This window comes from Saccopteryx bilineata, chromosome 4 (assembly GCF_036850765.1).
Source record: "Saccopteryx bilineata isolate mSacBil1 chromosome 4, mSacBil1_pri_phased_curated, whole genome shotgun sequence".
Classification (NCBI taxonomy): domain Eukaryota; kingdom Metazoa; phylum Chordata; class Mammalia; order Chiroptera; family Emballonuridae; genus Saccopteryx; species Saccopteryx bilineata.
The window spans coordinates 279,018,537-279,040,085 of record NC_089493.1 but is presented as its reverse complement, the minus strand read 5'-3'; the positions used below and the strand labels follow the sequence as shown (position 1 = coordinate 279,040,085).

Sequence of the window (21,549 nt, the reverse complement as noted above, 5' to 3'; positions counted from 1 at the left end):
GAATAAGCAGACCAACAAATCAATGTTTCTTTCTCTCAAATCAATATACAACTTTTTTAAAAATATGAAAGACAGCTTTCAGAAATATATATTTAATTCATGTTACATAAGAGTCTGACAGTGATAATTAACAAATTTTAGTGACCACCTATAACCCATCAGAAAATACAAAGATCACATTGCAAAAAATTACTCCTTAATGTCAGCCTTTTCTACCAATAATGTCATTTTATTATTAATTTTTCTTAACGAGGTAACCTTTTATTATCTCTTTTGTATAATTTTAAGAATGTTTACAATTCCCCAAATTCAATTAACTCTATTATTTAAGAAAAAATATACTTACATTATTTGTCCCCCAATGGTTGACTTGCCAGCATCTAAAAGTAACAACACTGTCAACAACATGCAAAGCATAGGTGCAAAAAATATTTTTAAAAGCCAACCGGTATAAAAAAAAAAAGCCAACCAGTATATACACTTAACAAAACTAAAAATATGGTTTAACATATATAGAGTGGGACAAAAATAGGTTTACAGTTGTTTGTATAGAAAATAATACAATAATAAATAATAATATAAGAAAAACTGTTTCATGCTCACAACTGTAAACCTAGTTTTGCCCCACCCTATATAATTAAATCTTGGAAAAGTAATAGAAACTAGGAATCCAGGGCATAGACCAGGGGTCGGGAACCTTTTTGGCTGAGAGAGCCATGAATGCCACATATTTTAAAATGTAATTCCATGAGAGCCATATAACGACCCGTGTACCTTATGCATTATCCAATAAAAATTTGGCGTCCCGGAGGACAGCTGTGATTGGCTCCAGCCACCTGCAACCATGAACATGAGCGGTAGGAAATGAATGGATTGTAATACATGAGAGTGTTTTATATTTTTAACATTATTATATTTTTTTATTAAAGATTTGTCTGCAAGCCAGATGCAGCCATCCAAAGAGCCACATCTGGCTCACGAGCCATAGGTTCCCAACCCCTGGTATAGACCCTGGCTAGTCTCCCCTGGAAAAGGAAGCTAAATCCCCCTACCACTCAGTAATGATTCAGAACTACTTTACTGATAAAGAACAAAAGAAAGAATGTTTGAACAGATTGCTCCCTGACCTTTAGCTAAGAGCCAGCAGCAAAAGAATATAAATTACCCAAGGGGAGCCTCAGAGGACAGCAAAGGAAGCCAAGAGCCTTTAGGTAGCATTCCTTTCCTTTCACTTTTAGCAAAGAAATGCGTTCCTATACTCATTTTTTTTAACTTTATTTAAAAAATTAAATTTAACAGGGTGACACTGATCAATAAGAGTACATAGATTTCAGGTAAACCTATCTATCACATTCGAACTATTGATTATGTTGTACCTATACAAATTTCAAAGGAGTTCTTACTACTAAAAAAAATAGAATGGTATATCGTCATATTCAGAGGATGACAGAGATAAAGGGAAGAAAAAAAAGGGTACATAATTTTCTTGTTCTCACAATTTTGGGGACAGCTTAGATGATTAATTAAATATCTAAGTAAATGAAATGGGTGTTTTGTTTTGGGGTTTTTTTCTTACCTAATCAGCAACCTGACTCCAAATTACTCTCACATCCCACAAAATTAAACTACCTAGGTAAGGTTAATACTATAAAATTAATAAATTAAGCTCACACACAAAAAAGACTCTTCCCTAGGATGTTACCAGATGTCATAATGTGCTCAGCCACCATCAGTGGACTACAGACTAAGTACCCATTACACACAAATACAGTGAAGCTTATTTTCTTTCAGCCTCTGTGCCATCACGAAATTGTTCATTTGCCCAATCTTTAAGAACAAAGTGTTGGCAATTTTCTGCCAGATAAATAATCTAGCTAGTTACAGTTCAGTTTCATTAAACATCTCCAAGTCACTAAAGAGGATATTCTAGCCTGGTCTGTGGTTGCACAGTGGTTAGAGCACTGACTTGGAACACTGAGGTTGCTGGTTCCAAACCCTGGGCTTGCCTGGCCAAGGCATGTACAATAAGCAACCAATGAACAGCTAGAGTGAAGCAACTACTCATCCCCCTCAAACACATCAGTCAGTCAATCAATCAACCAATCAATCAATCAACTCTATAGAAAAAAGATGTTCTATGCTTTATGTACCTAATAACTTTGATCATTTATCATAGTAATGAGTGTAACTTACCTACATGCCCAATAAATACTACATTTACATGTTCCTTTTTAGGAGCACCTGGTGGTGCAACGACAGACTTAGGTTTTGGTATTTCCTCTTCTTCCTCCATCATTTCTTGGGCACTTTCTTCTGGGGGCCTTCCATCCCCTAAGGAACCACCCCCTGGCTCTGCTTCACTTATTTCTTCTTTGTGTTCCCATGATTCTTCTGGGGACATTTCTGTCTCTCCATTTTCTACTGAAATAGGCATTTTAACTTAGTATTCTAAAAAATATTTAAACATATACTTTAAAACATAGATGCTTTCAAACAATAAATGGAATTTTGCATATTTAGTTCCATTTCCTAATGCCTAGTGACAGATAAGCAAGAAAAACTCTTTCAACAACAGAAACAGATAATAGCTTTCAAGCTGGTCTCATGCTGACATCAGAGCTCTGACTCAGAGACTATGAGAGACTGCTGTTTTAACAAAGCCTCGTTTTCAGAAGGACAAACAACGTGTAAGCAGGAGATCCAACATTCCAAATAGTCCTGTTATTCCAGTATCAAGGTGCGCTGACAGTGGGAAAAGGAGAAATTAAAATCAGAACACAGGAAAAGTGTAAAGGAATTTAGATCTTTTCCTTTTCTCTGTAAGTAATAACTTTGGCATCAACTTTATTAATCACCTTTGGAATATGAAACCCTTAAGACTAATAAAGTTACAAAGGGAAAAAAAATTTTCACAAAGTAAATGAAACAGATACAACTATTTAAACTGACTAAAACATTCCTCCACTCAATTCTTTTATATTTGCAATCACTAAATTTATCACAGCCGTGTTAATGCCCAATTAGTTTTCTAAATCTTCATAGCAATGACTCAATGTCAGTTTTACATGTAAACACTGTAATAATAATATTTACACTTGTACCTTAAATCTTGAGTGAAAGAGTTTCTTACTGTATTAATATGGTCAGAAATTTTCTTACCAACAGGTTCTGAAAGTTCCATGCTAACAGCTGAATTTGAACCTAGACAAGAAATTGAGATATATGTATTTATAAAATAATATCTAGCTTTACACACCATTGTTTATCAAATGAGTGAGTTATTTCATAGAAAATTACCTTCACACGACTGTTCCTCTTGAGAAGGTTCCACAGGTACTGTTTAATAGAAATAAGTCCTATTAAAAATTAAGACCTATATATCCATTTTACTTACACTTTTAAAAACAGAAATTCAAAACAACAAAAACCTCAATTTGGACCAACGACAACTAATTCACGTTTTAAACTAGAAATATCTGCTAAAACCTACTGAAAAATAAGTAACTGAAATGTACTCATAAAAACATGCTTATTCTCTTAATTTGCTTCAGAAACCTTTCCTTCACAGATATTATAAAAGTAATCTGTTGCCTAGCGCAGAATAGTAAGATTTTGCTCAACACATACTTATTACTTCTCTGAACTCCCTCTTGGTAGCTCTAGTCCAAGATGGCTATATTATTAGCTTTTTTCAAGATTCTATAATTATGTGTTATCAAGATACACAAATAAATTATATTTGATTCCAATAAAATAAAGGACTTCATAAGACTCCCAAAATATATCTAAGGCCCTTACATCTCAGAAAGGTGATTATAATGGTGCCAGTTTTGTCCTGTTAGAATTCTAAGATCAAGCAACAATCAGTTTCTACACTGCAAATCTACTTATGACATCACTGTAAGAGATATATACTAATACGTAGGTTTAAATTTATTTTTTATATCTGATAAACCTAAATGATACTCCAATATGCCCTTGCTTTAAAGAATCTGCAAACTACAAAAAGACATCAAAGAATTAAGTCACATGAATCCTATACACCAAGTAATAAAAGAACAATTAATTCATAACTAGAAAACTCATATTTAAAATCACTGCCTAGGGGGTAGGGGCATGCAGAAGAGATATATGGTGACGCAAGGAAACTTGACCTGGGGAGGTGAACACACAATACAATGTACAGATGATTTGTTATAGAATTATACACCTGAAATCTATATAATTTATTAACCAATATTACCCCCATAAATTCAATGAAAAAAATAATATAAAATCACTGCCCAGAAAGTATTAACACCTTGTAAGAGTCAAGAAAAAGTTTTGGCCCAATCTTCAATAACACCAATGGTGAAGAAAGTCATTTCCTCTCCCTGAAAGGTCAAGGGCAATCAAGGTTTTCTGACAGAAGCCGTATGCTGAGTAGCACTTAGGAAGATCCTTCTCTGGTCGTATACAGATGAACCAGAGAGGGAAAACACTACAGGAAGACCAGTATCACTACTACAAGGAAGCATGCCATGATGACAGCTGAGCAGTAAAAGTAGAGGTGGGGTTAAGTGAAAAATAATGGACACGACATTTGATGAAGAAAAAGTGAAAGGTTTAAGATGATACCTACTTATGTAACTGATTAGCAGGATATTAACAGAAACTGGGGGTACTGGGGTCATTTGAACTAGGTGTAGAAGGGAACAGGAATTGTGCTTTAGACATAATTTAGTATACGTCAACTTTTTAATTTTCCTATTTCAAAGCAAAGTCTACAGGTAATGTAAGAAAAAATACCCAATTCTGAAAGGAAGCCAGGCAATGCTAACTAAATGAAGTTCATATGCCACCGAAGAGATGGAAAAGGCAGCATGGAGTAGTAGTGAAGAGGCTAGAACAGAGCTGACTCCTGACTTTAAATCACGGCTTCTCACAAGTTGTGAGAATCATGTCATTGGAATTATGGAAATAACAGGTCATCCACCTGACAGGATTGTTGAGAGGATTAAATTAAAATAATTGTTTAGTATCAAATAATTCCTGGCACCTAGGAAATATTCAACAGATCACCTCTAACATATACTGGGTATCATCTTCATCAACTAACATACTATCTCTCATGGCCCAGACAGGTATGTCAAGCACTCATAAGCCAATACAGTGCTGGAAGGGGGGATGGAGGTGGTGGCAAATTACCCTAACTCCAACTAATTTTTATGTGCTGATTGCTATCTCACTTAAATCTCATCAAAACCCTATGAAATACTGTAATCACTACCATCTAACATACAGACATATCAAACTCAACTGGGCTTTTCCCCAAGTTATACAGGAGCCATCTTTTCCCTCAAACAGCCTCTGCTGCAAATCAGTCAATACTGTACAAGTAAAATGAATAAGTTATGATGTACAAGTATTTTAAAGCAGGAAAAAGACGGAAACAACTGGTATGGTGGGCTCCCTCTCCACCACCTAATAAGATAGCCCCCAAATTGTAACAGAGCTTTTCAAAACCAAACAATACATACAACTGACCACCTAGTTCTAGAGCAGCAACAATGGCTTTAGGCGACCCCTGTGTTTTGGTTGTTCGACCCCCGCCGGGGTCGCAACCCACAGGTTGAGAACCGCTATTCTAGAGCCAACTCTTAGATTTACAAATATACATCACTGTCTGTACATGCATAAGGCTACAAGGTATTTCTTAGGACAGTGGTATCAGTCATGAAGCCACCTCCACATGGCTGCATAATGCAGCATAATAAAATATGTTCAGTTTTATTTTCCAAAACATCCTATATTTATGTTTGTCTTAAGTTTGTAAAGCTCACAGAGGTCAAGACTCTAGTACCACAAGCAATGAAATGCTAGATACTACTGTAAATTAAAATGGAAAAAATTTAAAAATAGAAGCTTAATATACAGGTAATGAAAACATTAAAGGACTCAAAAGTAAAAAGATAACCAGTTTCATTACATTGGAAAAAAAGCTTCCATGTATTCAGATGATGATGGATCACATTATAAGCTTAATGGCAATGCTAGCAACATTTGCCAACTGATGTTTTCGGAATAATGAGCCAGAAAATCAAGATACAGTAAAATGTTCTTTAAATATAAATTTCTCAATATAATTGTACCCAGTCTTCAAACATGCACAAGAAACCTTCTCTTGGTCATTCTACTCTAATTTTATTCATAATACATACCACACCCAGGTTTTACTACTATTGAGCAAGGACTTAGAATTCTACTAGGCCAAAAGCCATTTGTTCATGGTTAGCAAAGAGATGACCACTAACAGAGCTTGACTTCTCAGACCCTGCATGGTTCATATCTGCTGGTGAAAGAGAAGCCAGTAAACCTCCTGAGGAATGAAATTATGGTTTCATATCTTCTAGTGCTATCTCCATGTTCAGAAACACACCCTTATCAAGTATTAAAAAAACAAAAATCCTAATTAAGTGGAAAAGTTATCTGAGTGTACCAATTTTGAATAAAACTTTCATACCCCAAATTAAAAAGAGAAACTATATTGTTTATGATAAAAGAAGACTAATGAACTGGTTGTGATACTAGGTATATTACACAAATTTTAAAACAAAAGGAGAGATTTTAATAGAAGACAGTAAGACAATAGTTTATCATAAATAATCAGAATTTCTAAACTGTTAAATTTTGATTATAGTGAAATAAGTCAGACAGACACAAAAGGTCACACGTTGTATGAATGCATTTATATGAAGCATTCAGAACAGGGCAATCCATAGAGAAAGCAGACTGGGGGCTGCAGGGGCTGGGAACCAAGGGCAATGGGGAGTAACTGCTCACTGGGCAGTGGTTTCTGTTTGGCATGACAGAAATAGTTTGGAGCTAGATAGAGGTGGTAATTGTAAAACACTGTGAATGTACTCCATGTCACTGAACTGTTCGCTTTAAAATGATTAATATAGCATGTAGATATCACCTCAATTTTGGGAAAGAATATAAAAATATCTTAAAAGATTTGATCATGGATCAAAGGAACTTCATCGCACACGTGGTAGGTAACGAAAGCTATGATTTGATTTAAGGTACCTTTTTTTTAATGTTTATTTTTATTGATTTTAGAGAGAGAGGAAGTAGTAGAGAGAGAGACAGAAACATCAATCTGGTCCTATATATGCCCTGACCAGGGATTGAACCAGCAACCTCTGTGCTTCGGGAGGATGTTCTAACCAACCGAGCTATCCCATCAGGGCTCAAGGTATGTTTTAAACATAAATGTTTGGCCAATCCTTAACAAGTACTTAATCCATACATTTCATAAATCAGCAATTTAAATTTGTACTGCTTTCGATATAAAACTCTTTTTTTTTTCTTCTTTTTCAAGTGAAAGGAGAAGAAATAAAGAGACAGACTCCTGCATGCACCCCAACCAGGATCCACCCAGCAACCCCAATCTGGGGCTGATGCTCTGCCTGCCCATCTGGGGGCCATGCTTGCAACTGAGCTATTTTTAGCACCCGAGGCAGAGGCTACCCGAAGCTATCCTCAGTGCCCAAGCTGATGCTCACCACCCAAAACAATCAAGCCATGGCTGCAGGAGAGGGCGAGAGAGAGAGAGAGAGAGAGAGAGAGAGAGAGAGAGAGGAGTGGAGGGGTGGAGAAGAGGATGGTTGCTTCTCCTGTGTGCCCTAACTGGGAATCGAACCCAGGACATCCACATGCCTGGCCAATGCTCTACCACTGAGCCAACCAGCCAGGGCCATAAAACTAATCTTTAATCTTCCTTACACATCAAACAGTGCTATTTTAAACAGTCATTCTAACTAAAATTTCTTAGTCCTGTTAGCTAAATGGTGTGTTCATTAAAGAAAAAACAACAAACTTCAGTGCTGTCACAGAAGTCAAAAGTCTCTTACATTACATGGAAATAAACTGAAGAAACTGTGACAACTCTGTTCAATACAAGTTTCTGCAATGATGGAAATATTCTACATCTATGCTGTAATAGACAGTCACTAGCCACATGTGGCTACTAAGCACTTGAAAGATGGCTATGGTGGAGGAACTAAATTTTAATTTTAATTAAATAGCCATGTGGTTCTCAATTATAGTACAAACTTGTCTTACCTGATTTTCCACTTCTACCCTTCTCCCCACCCACCCCATCACTCTGAAGGACTAATGATCTTTCTTCTGAACTCCTCTAAGATTTGACCCTTCAATTATAGGAACTCACATACATATTTTAGTTATTTTCTTTTTAGTGAGAGAGGGAGAGAGATGAGAAGCATTTAACTCATAGTTGCGTCACTTCAGTTCAGCAGTTCTCAACCTGTGGGTCGCACCCACAGGTTGAGAACCGCTGCTTTAGTTGTTCACTGATTGCTTCTCACACATGCCTTGACTGGGGGGGGAACAGGGGTAGTCAAGCCAATGTTCCCTTACTCAAGCGAGGGACCATGGGATCATTTCAATGAATCCACACTCAAGCTGGTGAGCCTGCACTCAAACAGGGACCTCAGGGTTTTGAACCTGGGTTCTCAGCATCCCAGGTCGATGCTCTATCAACTAACAGTCCACCATGGTCAGGCCATATCTTAATTCTTGATCTTGACATTTTAAGAATGAAATATAAGACTTATGGTGGTGAACACACAGTCCAATATACAGATTATGTATTATAGAATTTTACACCTGAAACCTATGTAATTTTATTAATGTCACCCCCAATAAAGTCAGTAAGTGGAGGAAAAAAAGAAGTACATCAGAAAGAAAAAAAACAAACAATGAAATATAAGAAAGGCAAAGTCCAAGGGCTTTCTCAGAAAATCCATACTAGTTGTACTAATTAGTTTTTGGCATGCCCTATTTTCCTTTATAACACAGCATGGTGGGGTGGAGAGGGCGTTAAACCATCAGTTGGCAAATTTGGACTGTAGAGACAACTGTCATTATTAACTCTTGTGAGCGACCTTAGAGATTCACTTAGCATTTCCAGGCTTCAGTTTCTTTATCCAAAAATGAGAAGAGTGTATTACTACTAAGGTTATTTCTATCCCTAACATCCTAAGAACCTATTTATTCAGTCACTAAAGCAATGCCACATATCAACCTGATCAGACTTTCTGTAAAGTAAAATTCCACTGTTATCTTTTCCTTCCTTTTCTTTCTTTCTCACACTCACTCTCTCCCTCCCTCCCTCCTTTCTTTTATTAAGTGAGAGGAGAGAAGATACTGAGACAGATTCCCACATGCATCCTGACCAGGATTCACCCAATAACCCCTATTTTGGGCTGATACTGGACCAACCGAGACATCCTCAGCACCCAGGCTGATGCTCGAACTAATGGAGCCACTGGCTGCAGGAGGGGAAGAGGGAGAGATATGGGAAAGGAAGGGGAGGAAGAAGCAGCAGAGGGTCGCTTCTTCTTTGTGCCCTGACCTGGAATCAAACCCCGAACATCCATATGCCCAGCTGATGCTCAACTGGCAAGGGCCATGTATTTTTTATACAACCTTCAAAGATAGTCTTATTTGTCCTGGTGCATAGCTCGGTTGGTTAGCATCACCCTGAAGCACAGAGGTTGCTGGTTCGATTCCCAGTCAGAGCACATACAGGAGTAGTTCGATGTTCCTGTCTCTCATTCTCTCCCTTCCTCTCTCACTAAAATCAATAACAATAAAATGAGTCTTATTTATGATTTTTTATTCGATATACTTTAAAAACAATTTGAAGTATATTTAAAATACATAAACCAAAACCATTTCAGAGAACCCCAATAAGGTACAAAGGTAACAGAAAAACACTCATTTGCAACCAAAATCAACTACCCAAAGGAGAGAAACAAAGACGTCTTAATAGTCTGGTAACCTACTCAAACTCTACAGAAAGTGTCAACCAAAAAATTGCCCCAGTGATATTCTAAGGTATACACTTTCTGTTTGTTCCAAGTGAGGTGACATAAAATAAGCTGGTTAGGAATTTGGTGTTACTACTTTCAGGCTAGGTTAGTGAAAGATGCTCAAAAAATCCTTACAAAGTGTTTTTCTCATCTAAAAAGTAGAATTAAGATGGGAAACTTATTCAGCTTGGAGTATTAAAATAAACTAAATTTTCTTAGAACAAAGACATATATAACAACAACCAAAAACCCATTTATAGCCCAACACGCTTTGTTTAACATCTATTGAAAACAAGGACAGCCTGACCAGAAGGTGGCGCAGTGAATAGAGCGTCAGACTGGGATGTAGAGGACCCAGGTTAGAGACCCCGAGGTCGCCAGCTTGAGCGCGGGCTCATCTGGTTTGAGCAAAAGCTCACCAGCTTGAACCCAAGGTCGCTGGCTTGAGCAAGGGGTTACTCGGTCTGCTGAAGGCCCCCAGTCAAAGGCACATATGAGAAAGCAATCAATGAACAACTAAGGCTGGGGTCCCCAAACTTTTTACACAGGGGGCCAGTTCACTGTCCCTCAGACCGTTGGAGGGCTGCCACATACAGTGCTCCTCTCACTGACCATCAATAAAAGAGGTGCCCCTTCCGGAAGTGCAGTGGGGGGGGGGCAAATAAACGGCCTCAGGGGGCCGCATGCAGCCTGCGGGGCGCAGTTTGGGGACGTTTGAACTAAGGTGTCGCAACAAACCGTTCCTGTCTGTCTGTCCCTATCTATCCCTCTCTCTGACTCTCTCTCTCTCTAAAAACAAACAAACAAAAAAAACCCTTCAACTAGTGAACAAATTTTTGCTTCCCAAATTTCTGAGACAAATAAACATGCCCCACAGTTAATACTAGTCAGAATCACAGTAACTAAATGCACTGCTGTTCAACTGAAAGAGACAAGCAGTGTAAAAAGATATCTGATACTCAACTTCAGCAAATTCCTAGCAAACTTAAAAAACTTAAGGTATTCAGACATTTAGAAAATAGATCTTTAGCTTTCTGATTAGGGTGACAAGACTGAAATTATTTACATTAGGGAACCTGTGAACAATTCCTCTTCTCAGCTTTGACAGCCCTCTACACCCTTTGTGTGGTCCTCTTACCATGCTGTGTCTTCCATTACAGTACAGTATATCTGATCTCTTTTTATTCATCTTGGTGGTATCATTTCAAGTGCCTAGAACAGCATCCTGCATTCTGTAGGCAGTTAATTGCTATACATATATCTGAGCAAAACCAGAAATTCACATCTGAAAAATTTCCATTCTAATACTGCTAACTCAGCCCCAAAGATTATCAAATCTTTTTTCCTTTCTTTTCAACCAGAAAGACAATACTATTTAACAATAAAAAATTTCCTCCCCAGTAAACAAAAGCAAGCAAAACAAGGCTTAAAATCTGTCCTCTACAATATTTCCCTAACTTGCCCTGATAAATTTTAATTGCAGCTTTTTCATGCAGTATGATTCCACAAAAGGTGAAAAATAAAGGACAAAGGAACACAAAAAGCCATGTACCCACTGCAGCAAACAAAACCTGCTCCAAAACATTTTATTCCCAATCAAAATTTCTAAGTTTAAATTGCTCAACACAGCAAAGCACTAGTTCCCTAAATCCTCCGGCTCAAGTCATAAAAGCATGTCAAATCATGAAACAAGAGCCAAATCCAATAATCTAATAATCAGTAAGTCAAGATAGGACCAAAAGACAAAACGAAAAAAACATAACACTCCAGGAACAATACTTTTCCTTAATCTCCTGTGAGCGCTCCATTCCATTTTCTGCCCCACAAAAGCCTGAAAAATCTTTTATGTTAGAATTATTGCAAGCATTTCACTCTTGGAGGAAAAAGGAAACAAAATTAAAGCCAAGAACTTTATCTAAACTTACCAATCAGTCAACAGGTAATGTGTAATATGTAGTAATAAACTGTGAAGAGCGTTGTCTGAAATGACAAGATTGCGGGTTCGATCCCGGCAGGGCACATACAGGAGCAGCTTGCTGTTCCTGTCCTCTCTCCCTGCCTCTCTCAAAAGAAAGAGTGCTATGGAGGAAACAAGCATTACCACTTTGACTCTACTCTGGGGCCCCAAAAATGTCACCTTTGAGACTATTCAGTGATTAAAAGATACTAAGTAATGATTTTTGCATAACTTTGTAAAACCCACTAATGCCTATGTGGTGGCGCAGTGGATAAAGCATCAACCTGGAACGCTGGTTTGAAACCCTGGGTCAAAGCACAAATGGCAGCTGATGATTCCTGCTCCCCCTCCCCTCTCTCTCTCTTCTTTTCTTTTTGGTGACAGAGACAGACTCAGAGAGAGGGACAGATAGGGAAAGACAGAGAGACAGGAAGGGAGAGAGATGAAAAGCAACAATTCTTCATTGTGGCACCTTAGTAGTTCATTGATTGCTTTCTCACATATGCCTAGACCAGGGGGGCTACAGCAGACCAAGTGACCCCTTGCTCAAGCCAGTGACCTTGGGTCCAAGCTGGTGAGCTTTACACAAACCAGATGAGCCTGCGCTCAAGCTGGTGACCTCGGGGTCTTGAACCTGGGTCCTCCGCGTCCCAGTCCGACTCTTTATCCACTGCGCCACCACCTGGTCAAGCTCTCTCCTTTCTAAAAATAAATAAAGTCTTTAAAGAATTGAAAAATCACTGAACAATATATTTTATTTTATATTTTAATTATTCATTCATTTTAGAGGAGAGAGAGAGAGAGAGAGAGAGAGAAGGGGGAGGAACAGGAAGCAATTAACTTCCATATGTGCCTTGACTGGGCAAGCCTAGGGTTTTGAACCCGTGACCTCAGCATTCCACGTTGACGCTTGATCTACTGCGCCACCACAGGTCAGGTTGAACAACACATTTTAAAAAGGCGAATTTCGCCTGACCAGGCGGTGGCGCAGTGGATAGAGTGTTGGACTGGGATGCAGAGGACCCAGGTTCGAGACCCTGAGGTCGCCAGCTTGAGCACGGGTTCACCTGGTTTGAGCAAAAGCTCACCAGCTTGGACCCAAGGTCACTGGCTCAAGCAAGGGGTCACTCAGTCTGCTGAAGGCCCACGGTCAAGGCACATATGAGAAAGCAATCAATGAACAACTAAGGTCTCGCAACGAAAAACTGATAATTGTTGCTTCTCATCTCTCTCTGTTCCTGTCTGTCTGTCCCTGTATATCCCTCTCTCTCTCTGTCCCTGTAAAAAAAAATAAAAAAAAAATAAATAAAAAGGTGAATTTCATGCTACATATCTCAATCATTAAAAAATAAAAGGAAAAGAGGCCTTGGCCAGGAGTCTCAGTGAGTAAAGCGCCATCCCTGGTGCACTCAGGTCATGGGTTTGGTCCCCAGTCAGCGCACGAACAAGAAGTAATTAGTGAGCACAAAACTAAATGGAACAACTAAGTGGAATAAGCTGATGCTTCCCTCGCTCCCCATTAAAAAAAAAAATCCCTCCCACATTCAGTAAAAACCAAACACTATAAAACAAACATTTCTCTTTAAAATTCAAATTCCACAATACAATGTGCTACATTTTTTTTAATTTTTTTTTTTTTATTCATTTTAGAGAGGAGAGGGAGAGACAGAGAGAGAGAAGGGAGGAGCTGGAAGCATCAACTCCCATATGTGCCTTGACCAGGCAAGCCCAGGGTTTCGAACCGGCGATCTCAGCATTTCCAAGTCGACGCTTTATCCACTGCGCCACCACAGGTCAGGCAATGTGCTACATTTTGAAGACAAATCCTCCTCTGAAAACTGGTTTTACTATTTTTTAAAGAATTCTAGACCCTGGCCAGTTGGCTCAGCGGTAGAGCGTTGGCCTGGCGTGCGGGGGACCCGGGTTCGATTCCCGGCCAGGGCACATAGGAGAAGCGCCCATTTGCTTCACCACCCCCACCCCCTCCTTCCTCTCTGTCTCTCTCTTCCCCTCCCGCAGCCAAGGCTCCATTGGAGCAAAGATGGCCCGGGCGCTGGGGATGGCTCCTTGGCCTCTACCCCAGGCGCTAGAGTGGCTCTGGTCTAGAGTGGCTCTGGTCGCGGCAGAGCGACGCCCCGGAGGGGCAGAGCACCCCCCCCCCCCCGTGGGCAGAGCGTCGCCCCATGGTGGGCGTGCCGGGTGGATCCCGGTCGGGCACATGCGGGAGTCTGTCTGACTGTCTCTCCCTGTTTCCAGCTTCAGAAAAATACAAAAAAAAAAAAAAAAAAAAAAAGAATTCTAAATTTTTATTTATTTGTTGAGAGTGAGGGAGGGAGGGGGAGAAGGAGGGGGGAGAGGAGGAGGGGGGAGAGAGGAGTGAGGGAGAGAGGGGAAGAGAGAGGGAAAGAAGTTGTTCCACTTAGTTGTGCACTCAACTGGTTGCTTCTCCAATGTGCGCTTACTGAAGATGGAGCCCGGACAATGGAGGGCAAGTGATGCCTGCAGGGGTCATACCAGTGAGCCAGCTGGTCAAGGCTTCTGTATTTATTTTTAATGGCAAAGTGTTGAGAGGTGTTGAAGGTGGAAGGAGAACTACAGCAGTACTTTAGAAGCGCGAACTGCTCTAAATTCCAAATGTTAGGGTTTGAATATTTATGCACCACCCCTTAAATTTTTAAGTTTAAAATCCTGAAGCCTGAAGTAATGGTATTAGGTTGGGCCTTTGGAGGGCCCCAGATCATGAGAGTAGAGCCCTTATGAATGGGATCAGTGTCTTTACAAAAAGAGCAGCAGACGTGCGGAGGACCCGGGTTCGATTCCCGACCAGGGCACACAGGAGAAGCGCCCATTTGCTTCTCCACCCCTCCGCTGCGCCTTCCTCTCTGTCTCTCTCTTCCCCTCCCGCAGCCGAGGCTCCACTGGAGCAAAGATGGCCCGGGCGCTGGGGATGGCTCTGTGGCCTCTGCCTCAGGCGCTAGAGTGGCTCTGGTCGCAACATGGCGATGCCCAGGATGGGCAGAGCATCGCCCCCTGGTGGGCGTGCCGGGTGGATCCCGGTCGGGCACATGCGGGAGTCTGCCTGACTGTCTCTCCCTGTTTCCAGCTTCAGAAAAATGCAAAAACAAAAAAAAAAAAACAAAAAAAAAAACAGCAGAGAGCTCCCTTGCCCCTTCTGCCATATGAGGACACAAAAAGTCAACAGTCTAATATTTAGAAGACGGCCCTCGCCCAACAAAGTTGGCATCCTGATCTTGAACTTCCAGACTCCAGAACTGTAAGCAATAAATTTCTATTTATCAGCTGTAATGTTTTGTTATGGCAGTCCAAATGGACTAAGACATCAAGTAACCCTGAATAACATTGCTAAACTTGTTTCTCATTTACTAAAGAGACTGAACTAGGTACAAACTTTAACTTAAAATAAGGACATTCTAGCCTGATCTGCGGTGGCGCAGTAAAGTGTCAACCTGGAAATGCTGAGGTCGCTGGTTTAAAACTCTGGGCTTGCCTGGTCAAGGCACATATGGGAGTTGATGCTTCCAGCTCCTCCCCCCTTCTCTCTCTCTCTCTCTCTTCCCTCTCTATAATGAATAAATAAAATCTTTAAAAAAAAAAAAGAATTAGTTCTTCTACTGTAATAAAATAAGTTTTTTAAAAAAAGTACATTCTACCAGAGAAAATGTTTGCTGTAGTACATATAACCATTGCATTCTCTATTTTCCCTCATTTTAGAATCTCTAAAGAGCATCACTAAGCCAATTTACTTGGATCTGTAGAGAACTGAACTAAAATGAATTACACCTAAATGGGCTCTACTTAATCATGTCTTTGGAACCCTACACTAAATTTTCAATGAGATCCTAGGTCAACACTGAATCTCAAATTGGGATAGCTGGAAACAGCCACACTCAGCAACCTTCCAGTGAAGGTGAGTGACACTTCGTAGAAAAGCATCTTCCTCTATTGACTGCTTGAGGCACCCCTGTAAGATTTTCAAAAAGAGAAAAGAAAACTAGCCTGTTTTCAGGAAAAATGACATATTCATCCTAGACAGACATATTTTAAAAATCGCTCATTATAGTGCTCTATCTCTAGATTTCTTCAAGAGCTCTCCTGGTATCTAGTTTAGAAACATACACAATACAAAATTCAGCTATGGCTGGCCCTGGCAAGTTGGCTCAGCGATAGAGTGTCGGCGCCAGCGTGTGGACGTCCCGGGTTGATTCCTGGTCAGGGCACACATGAGAAGCAACCATCTGCTTCTTCATATCCCCCATCCTCTCTCTCCCCTCTTCCCCTCCCACAGCCATGGCTTGAAAGGCTCTGAATGGTTCATTTGAGCACAGTTGGCCCTGGGCACTGAGGATGGCTCCATAGCCTGGGCCTCCGGCACTAAAATAGGTCCCACACTGAGCAATGGAGCCACAGCGAGCCAGGCAGAACATCAGCTGGTAGGGACCTGCTGGGCAAATCCTGGTTGGGGTGCATGCAGATGTCTGTCTCTACCTCCTCACCTCTCACTTAAAAAAGAAAAGAAAAATTCAGCTATGGCTTAACAACAAGAAACATGTTAGCCCTACTGCCTATTTCCTAACTAAATATATATGCCATACTTTTATTTTTAAAAAACTGCACCCTGACCAGGTGGTAGTGTAGTGGATAGAGCGTCAACCTGGGACACTCAGAACCCAGGTTCAAAACCCCAAGGATGCTGGCTAGAGCACAGGCTCACCAGCTTGAACATGGGGTCATTGGCTTGAGCATGGGATCATAGACATGACCCCAAGGTCACTGGCTTGAGCTCAAAGGTTGCTGGCTTGAGCAAGGGTCACTGGCTCAGCTAGAGTGCTCCCCCAATCAAGCCACTTATGCTTATGAGAAAGCAACCAATGAACAACTTCAGTGCTGCACCTAGGAGTGATGCTTTTCATCACCCCTCCCTTCCTGTGTCTGTCTGCCTCTCTTTAAAAGAAAAATTGAAGACTTCATGGTTCCTCCCTTAAAATTTTAAATCTAAGTGCTATTTCTATCCCCCCCTCCCCAGACTTCCAAGTATAGTTTTCTGATCTTGGTATTTTATGGACCTGAATGGCCTGGAATATGCAATCCAACAGTTACACATAACTCAGGACCTCCATTTAGAAAATCCATTCTTTTCAAATAGATATCCCTACAAAGGACAGTTGTTTTTAACATTGACTGACGTTTTGTAGAAGCATATGGTAAAGTCTGTAACACTAAAACAGGTCTAGTATATAAAAAAAAAGCTGACCATATATAGGGACTTTTCTTACAACTACTTCCCTATACACTTTTACGTCTCTAACTTCCAGCAGGTCACGGAGAAAAGGATTAAAACTGCAAATTAGCAAATATCAGGAAGAGAAAAAATTCTCCTGGGTAAGAGGTAATGCTAATCACTCAACAATGACCACTATTCCAGACCACTGTTCTAAGGATGGCTGTCCCTCGATGACTGAGGGCTACCCCTTGATGGCTGATGGGTAGAAATAGGCCAGAAAAGGTCTAGCTAGAGTGGTGCTGGTGGCTCCAAAGGAGGGAGGACCAAAAAAAAAAAAAAAAAAAAAGTTTGAAGAAAAGGGATCTGAATGATAAGGTGTTGGAAACAGGCACTTTTAGAAGCTGGTAAGTGAACTAGTTTAGGTAGCCAAATTGGCTTGATCTAAGCAAAGAAATAAAAGCTAAGCTTCTTGGCCCTAGCCTTGTGGCTCAGTGAATAAAGCATCGACCTGGTGCTCCAGAGGTCATGGGTTTAACCCCTAGCCAGGGGACCTTTGGAGAAGCAGTTAATACATACACACCTAAACAGAACAGCTAAGAGATGAGTTGATACTTCTCTCTATATACCTTACCCCCTTTCTCCCTTCATCTTCCCCTCTCTCAAATCAATGGGGAAAGAAACTACTAAGCTCCTTGTTCAAAAGGGAAAACATCAACCACCCACACCAGTAAAAGTCAGTAAAACAACCAAACCCAAACTGTGTGCTCACATGTGAACACACTCACAAAAGTATTTCTCCCAAGTACCTCTTTGCCTCTAGATAGAAAACCGTAACAAAAGTTTCTGAAGAAATGAAACTCCTAGAGCACTTTCATGGTGTCTACTTATCTATTATAATTCTATGCTACAATATAGAACTTTAAAGAGAAATCAACAATCTGCTCTCACATATTGCTTGGATCGGCTATGATCCAATTCCATACCCTGGCTCAAACGCAAGGACATTCAGCCCTTACCGACAGTTCCTAAAAGAAGCACCTTTTATACAGGCATAATATGTAAGTTCATGCCTTTGATAGTCCTACAAAATCATCGCTGAAAGCATGTTATCACTGAAGCAGTCCCTAAACATAGGAAGATCTTTAAAGACCCAACTGAACTTGAAACCACTGAAAGTTTGTCTACTACCTATGATCAGAACGGCACATGACTACTAAGTTATAATAAACGCTCAAGTGTCTGAACAGACTAATTACTGACACATCAACATAGAGAAAGTGAGTTACACCAAACAACCTGAATAAGGTAAACGATTTTGACGCACTGAAAATTCTAAACCTGTCACTGACGGAGGCCAAGTCCAAGTCTCACGTAAGAAAAAGGCCACACAGTTAATGTAGTTTCCTACCCATAGGAAGTGAGATACTCAACTTTCTGACATTTTGTGAACTTTACAAGCGTACAAAGGCTATTGGTGAAAAAGATCTTCGTATTAACAGCCAACAGTTTCTGCCGGATCACAAGATTGCAATGCATCTTGGGATTTCTTCAGGCCGGTTCCGGGCCATAGATATTTAACACGTAATTACAGTTTCAGTAATAGAAATTACAGCAAAAGACGGTCTCTCTCCTAGGCCTCAGGAAAAAGGAAAACGCGAGCACTCGTCCTCCCCAACTCCTTGGACCTCTCAACGCCCACTCAACAGACCCCCTGACTCCATCTGTCCTCACTTCGAGGCCCGGTGCTGCTGACCCACCACCGCACCCTCTCCGTCCCATACGGTCCCCACCTCAAGTGGGTAACTGCGGAGCCCGGGGAGGGGCGGGCCCCGCCTGGCCCTCCGCCGCGGCCACCCGGCGCAGGCCGACTCCCCGGCCCGGGGCCGCCCCACCCAGGACTGCCGGCGCCCGACGCCGCTGTCAGCGCCCCACGTGCCGCCGGGCCCCAGGGTCCCCAGCACTGCGAGACGCGTGTCACCTCCGACCCCACCCCAGGTGGGCCCAGGCCGCTGCTCCCGCCCTCGCAGCCCGGCTTCCCCCCGTGCCTAGGAGCTCCCCGGAGTCCCGACCCTTTACCCGAGGGGCCTCCCGCGCCGCTGCCGGCTGCGTGGTTGTTGGCGGAGGCGCCAGCTGGGGGTGGCGGCGGCTGGGCCGAGCCCCGCAGGAAGGACGGCACGAACTCGGCGGCGTGGACGTTGGGCACGAAGGGTTTGGCGTTGACGTTGAGTTGTCTGCTAAAGGCCGCACTGAGATGTTCACGCTGGGCCTCCGCCGACGCCGCCAAAGGGCCCGGCCCGGGGGCTTCCATGTCCGCCTGGTCCCAGCAGTCGGGAGCCGAATCGCTGCTGCTGCTGCCGCTGCTACTCCCGCCGCCGCCGCCGCCTCCGCCTCCGCCGCCGCCACTGCCCGGATCCATGATCGGGGGGGCCGTGTGTGTGGTGAAGAGAGGGCGGGAAATGGAGGCGGGGGGCGACCGGCCGAGAAGGAGCAGGCCGCGCTGACCCCAGGAAGCGGCGAGGCAGAGGGCCGAGGCTAACGACACAGTCCCCGGCGTCGTCGCGGCAGCAGCTCAGCTCCAGTCCAGACTCTGCACTCGCGACGAAGGCGGCGGCGGCACCGGCGGCTCAACCCTCCTCGTGTGTGCGAGCAGATCTCCTCCCACCCAACCCCAATCACCTCCGACCGCCTCAGAGCCAACCCCACGCCTGGCGCGGGTTGACCCCTGGCCGCCACCCGTACCTTCACCTTGGTAGTTCTCGGTCCTGTGCGTCCCCGTATCCGGCTATGAAGCGCGGCAGAAGACGGAACTACGAGTTCCGGCAGCGTCCGCGCGACCCGCTGCGGTTTTCCCGGGGGCCGACGGGAGTCGAAGTTCCGGAGCCCGGAGCAACCGGAAGCGGTTCGGGCTCCCGGCAGGCAGCGCGAGGAGGCGGTGACCTGGTGGCCGCTTGGCGGCCCCACCTGTCACGGAGTGGGGGCAGGGTGGTACAGGGGCAAGCCCTGGGGCAACTGGGCTCGGGTCGTGGACTTTGAGTCCTTCAGCCCGCGAGGGTGGTCCACGCGTTCTGTTAGGCACCGGATGCGGGAAAACGGACAGCAGTTCTAACATAGGAAAAGTTCTCAGCTCCTGAAAATGTTTTTTTCTCCTTTCACAGCGTTCTCTTCCTCAATGTCTCCCTACTTGTTCTCTTTCCACGTTCCTTTTCCCCATCCCCCGCCAGGTTTTGTCCTACATTTCAAAGCCGACGCCGAGTGTCTTTCGTTTTATGTACAGTATTCATTTGGTGGAAAAGGCAGTAAAACCGTGAGACATTACAATTTAAACTGCGATGTGGCTCATAAAGCACTCGGGCCCAGGCTCTGCCCTGGCAGAGGGTATTATTAACTGGAAACTTTCAATGACTCACTGTTTGACTAGTCATTTCAATCCTCACCCAAACTTTTCCATCCCCTCCTCCTTCCCAGCAAGGGCTTTGCAAATTAAACATGGGAACATGGGATTGCCATATCCGTGCTGTATCCAGCTGTACGCAACTAATAGGGTTATTTTGATGAGTCCAGCTTCTTATGTACCAGTAGGTGATGTGGTTTTCTTCTGAATGGCCTGATTCGCTCAAATTTATTTCCTTACTACTTTACTGACTGCGTTTCCCACTGACAGGTAACATTTAGGCAAACGTGAAAAGAAAAAAAGCAAAAGAGAAATATTTCAACCCAATTGTATGAAGTGAAATATAGGAGGACTCGGTAAGTTTTTCTGTAGTTCACCCATGTGGGGTACAAGCGGAGAAAAACATATTGTTTATATTTTTATGCAAGGAGTCTAGACAGAACGTACTTACTTAAAGAATAAAGGTATGGGCCTGACCTGTGGTGGCGCAGTGGATAAAGCATTGACCTAGAATGCTGAGGTAGCCAGTTCAAGACCCTGGGCTTGCCCGGTCAAGGCACATATGGGAGTTGAAGCTTCCTGCTCCTCCCCCCTTCTCTCTCTCTCTCTCTCTCTCTCTCTCTCAATCTCTCAATCTCTCTCTCTCTCCTCTAAAATGAATAAATAAATAAAAATAATTAGGCCCTGGCCGGTTGGCTCAGCGGTAGAGCATTGGCCTAGCGTGCGGAGGACCCGGGTTCGATTCCCGGCCAGGGCACACGGGAGAGGCGCACATTTGCTTCTCCACCCCTCCGCCGCGCTTTCCTCTCTGTCTCTCTCTTCCCCTCCCGCAGCCAAGGCTCCATTGGAGCAAAGATGGCCCGGGCGCTGGGGATGGCTCTGTGGCCTCTGCCTCAGGCGCTAGAGTGGCTCTGGTCGCAACATGGCGACGCCCAGGATGGGCAGAGCATCGCCCCCTGGTGGGCAGAGCTTCGCCCCATGGTGGGCGTGCCGGGTGGATCCCGGTCGGGCGCATGCGGGAGTCTGTCTGACTGTCCCTCCCTGTTTCCAGCTTCAGAAAAATGAAAAGAAAAAAATA

The 21,549-nt window shown here is 42.9% G+C and overlaps 1 protein-coding gene and 1 long non-coding RNA gene across 4 annotated transcripts in view; one reads left to right on the top strand and one right to left on the bottom strand.

Moving 5' to 3' along the window:
* Positions 1-8,028, top strand: part of LOC136334530 (uncharacterized) — a 33,833-nt gene extending 25,805 nt beyond the window's left edge. The window contains exons 2-3 of the long non-coding RNA XR_010731173.1: positions 7,102-7,237; positions 7,364-8,028. This is a non-coding gene — a long non-coding RNA (uncharacterized lncRNA). The remainder of the gene's footprint in view (positions 1-7,101; positions 7,238-7,363) is intronic.
* Positions 1-19,838, bottom strand: part of GSPT1 (G1 to S phase transition 1) — a 37,695-nt gene extending 17,857 nt beyond the window's left edge. Inside the window, exons 1-5 of one of the 3 annotated variants that reach the window (XM_066274833.1) lie at positions 19,820-19,838; positions 3,298-3,336; positions 3,160-3,201; positions 2,194-2,421; positions 347-380 (exon numbers count right to left, since the gene is read on the bottom strand). In XM_066274833.1, the coding sequence (XP_066130930.1) occupies positions 347-380; positions 2,194-2,421; positions 3,160-3,181 (284 nt within the window). In that variant the 5' untranslated portion in view covers positions 3,182-3,201; positions 3,298-3,336; positions 19,820-19,838. Of the gene's footprint in view, positions 1-346; positions 381-2,193; positions 2,422-3,159; positions 3,202-3,297; positions 3,337-19,156; positions 19,791-19,819 lie in introns of those variants that run through there. The other 2 variants (XM_066274830.1, XM_066274832.1) reach the window with 2 other exon arrangements.
* Between the last annotated feature and the right edge of the window lie 1,711 nt (positions 19,839-21,549).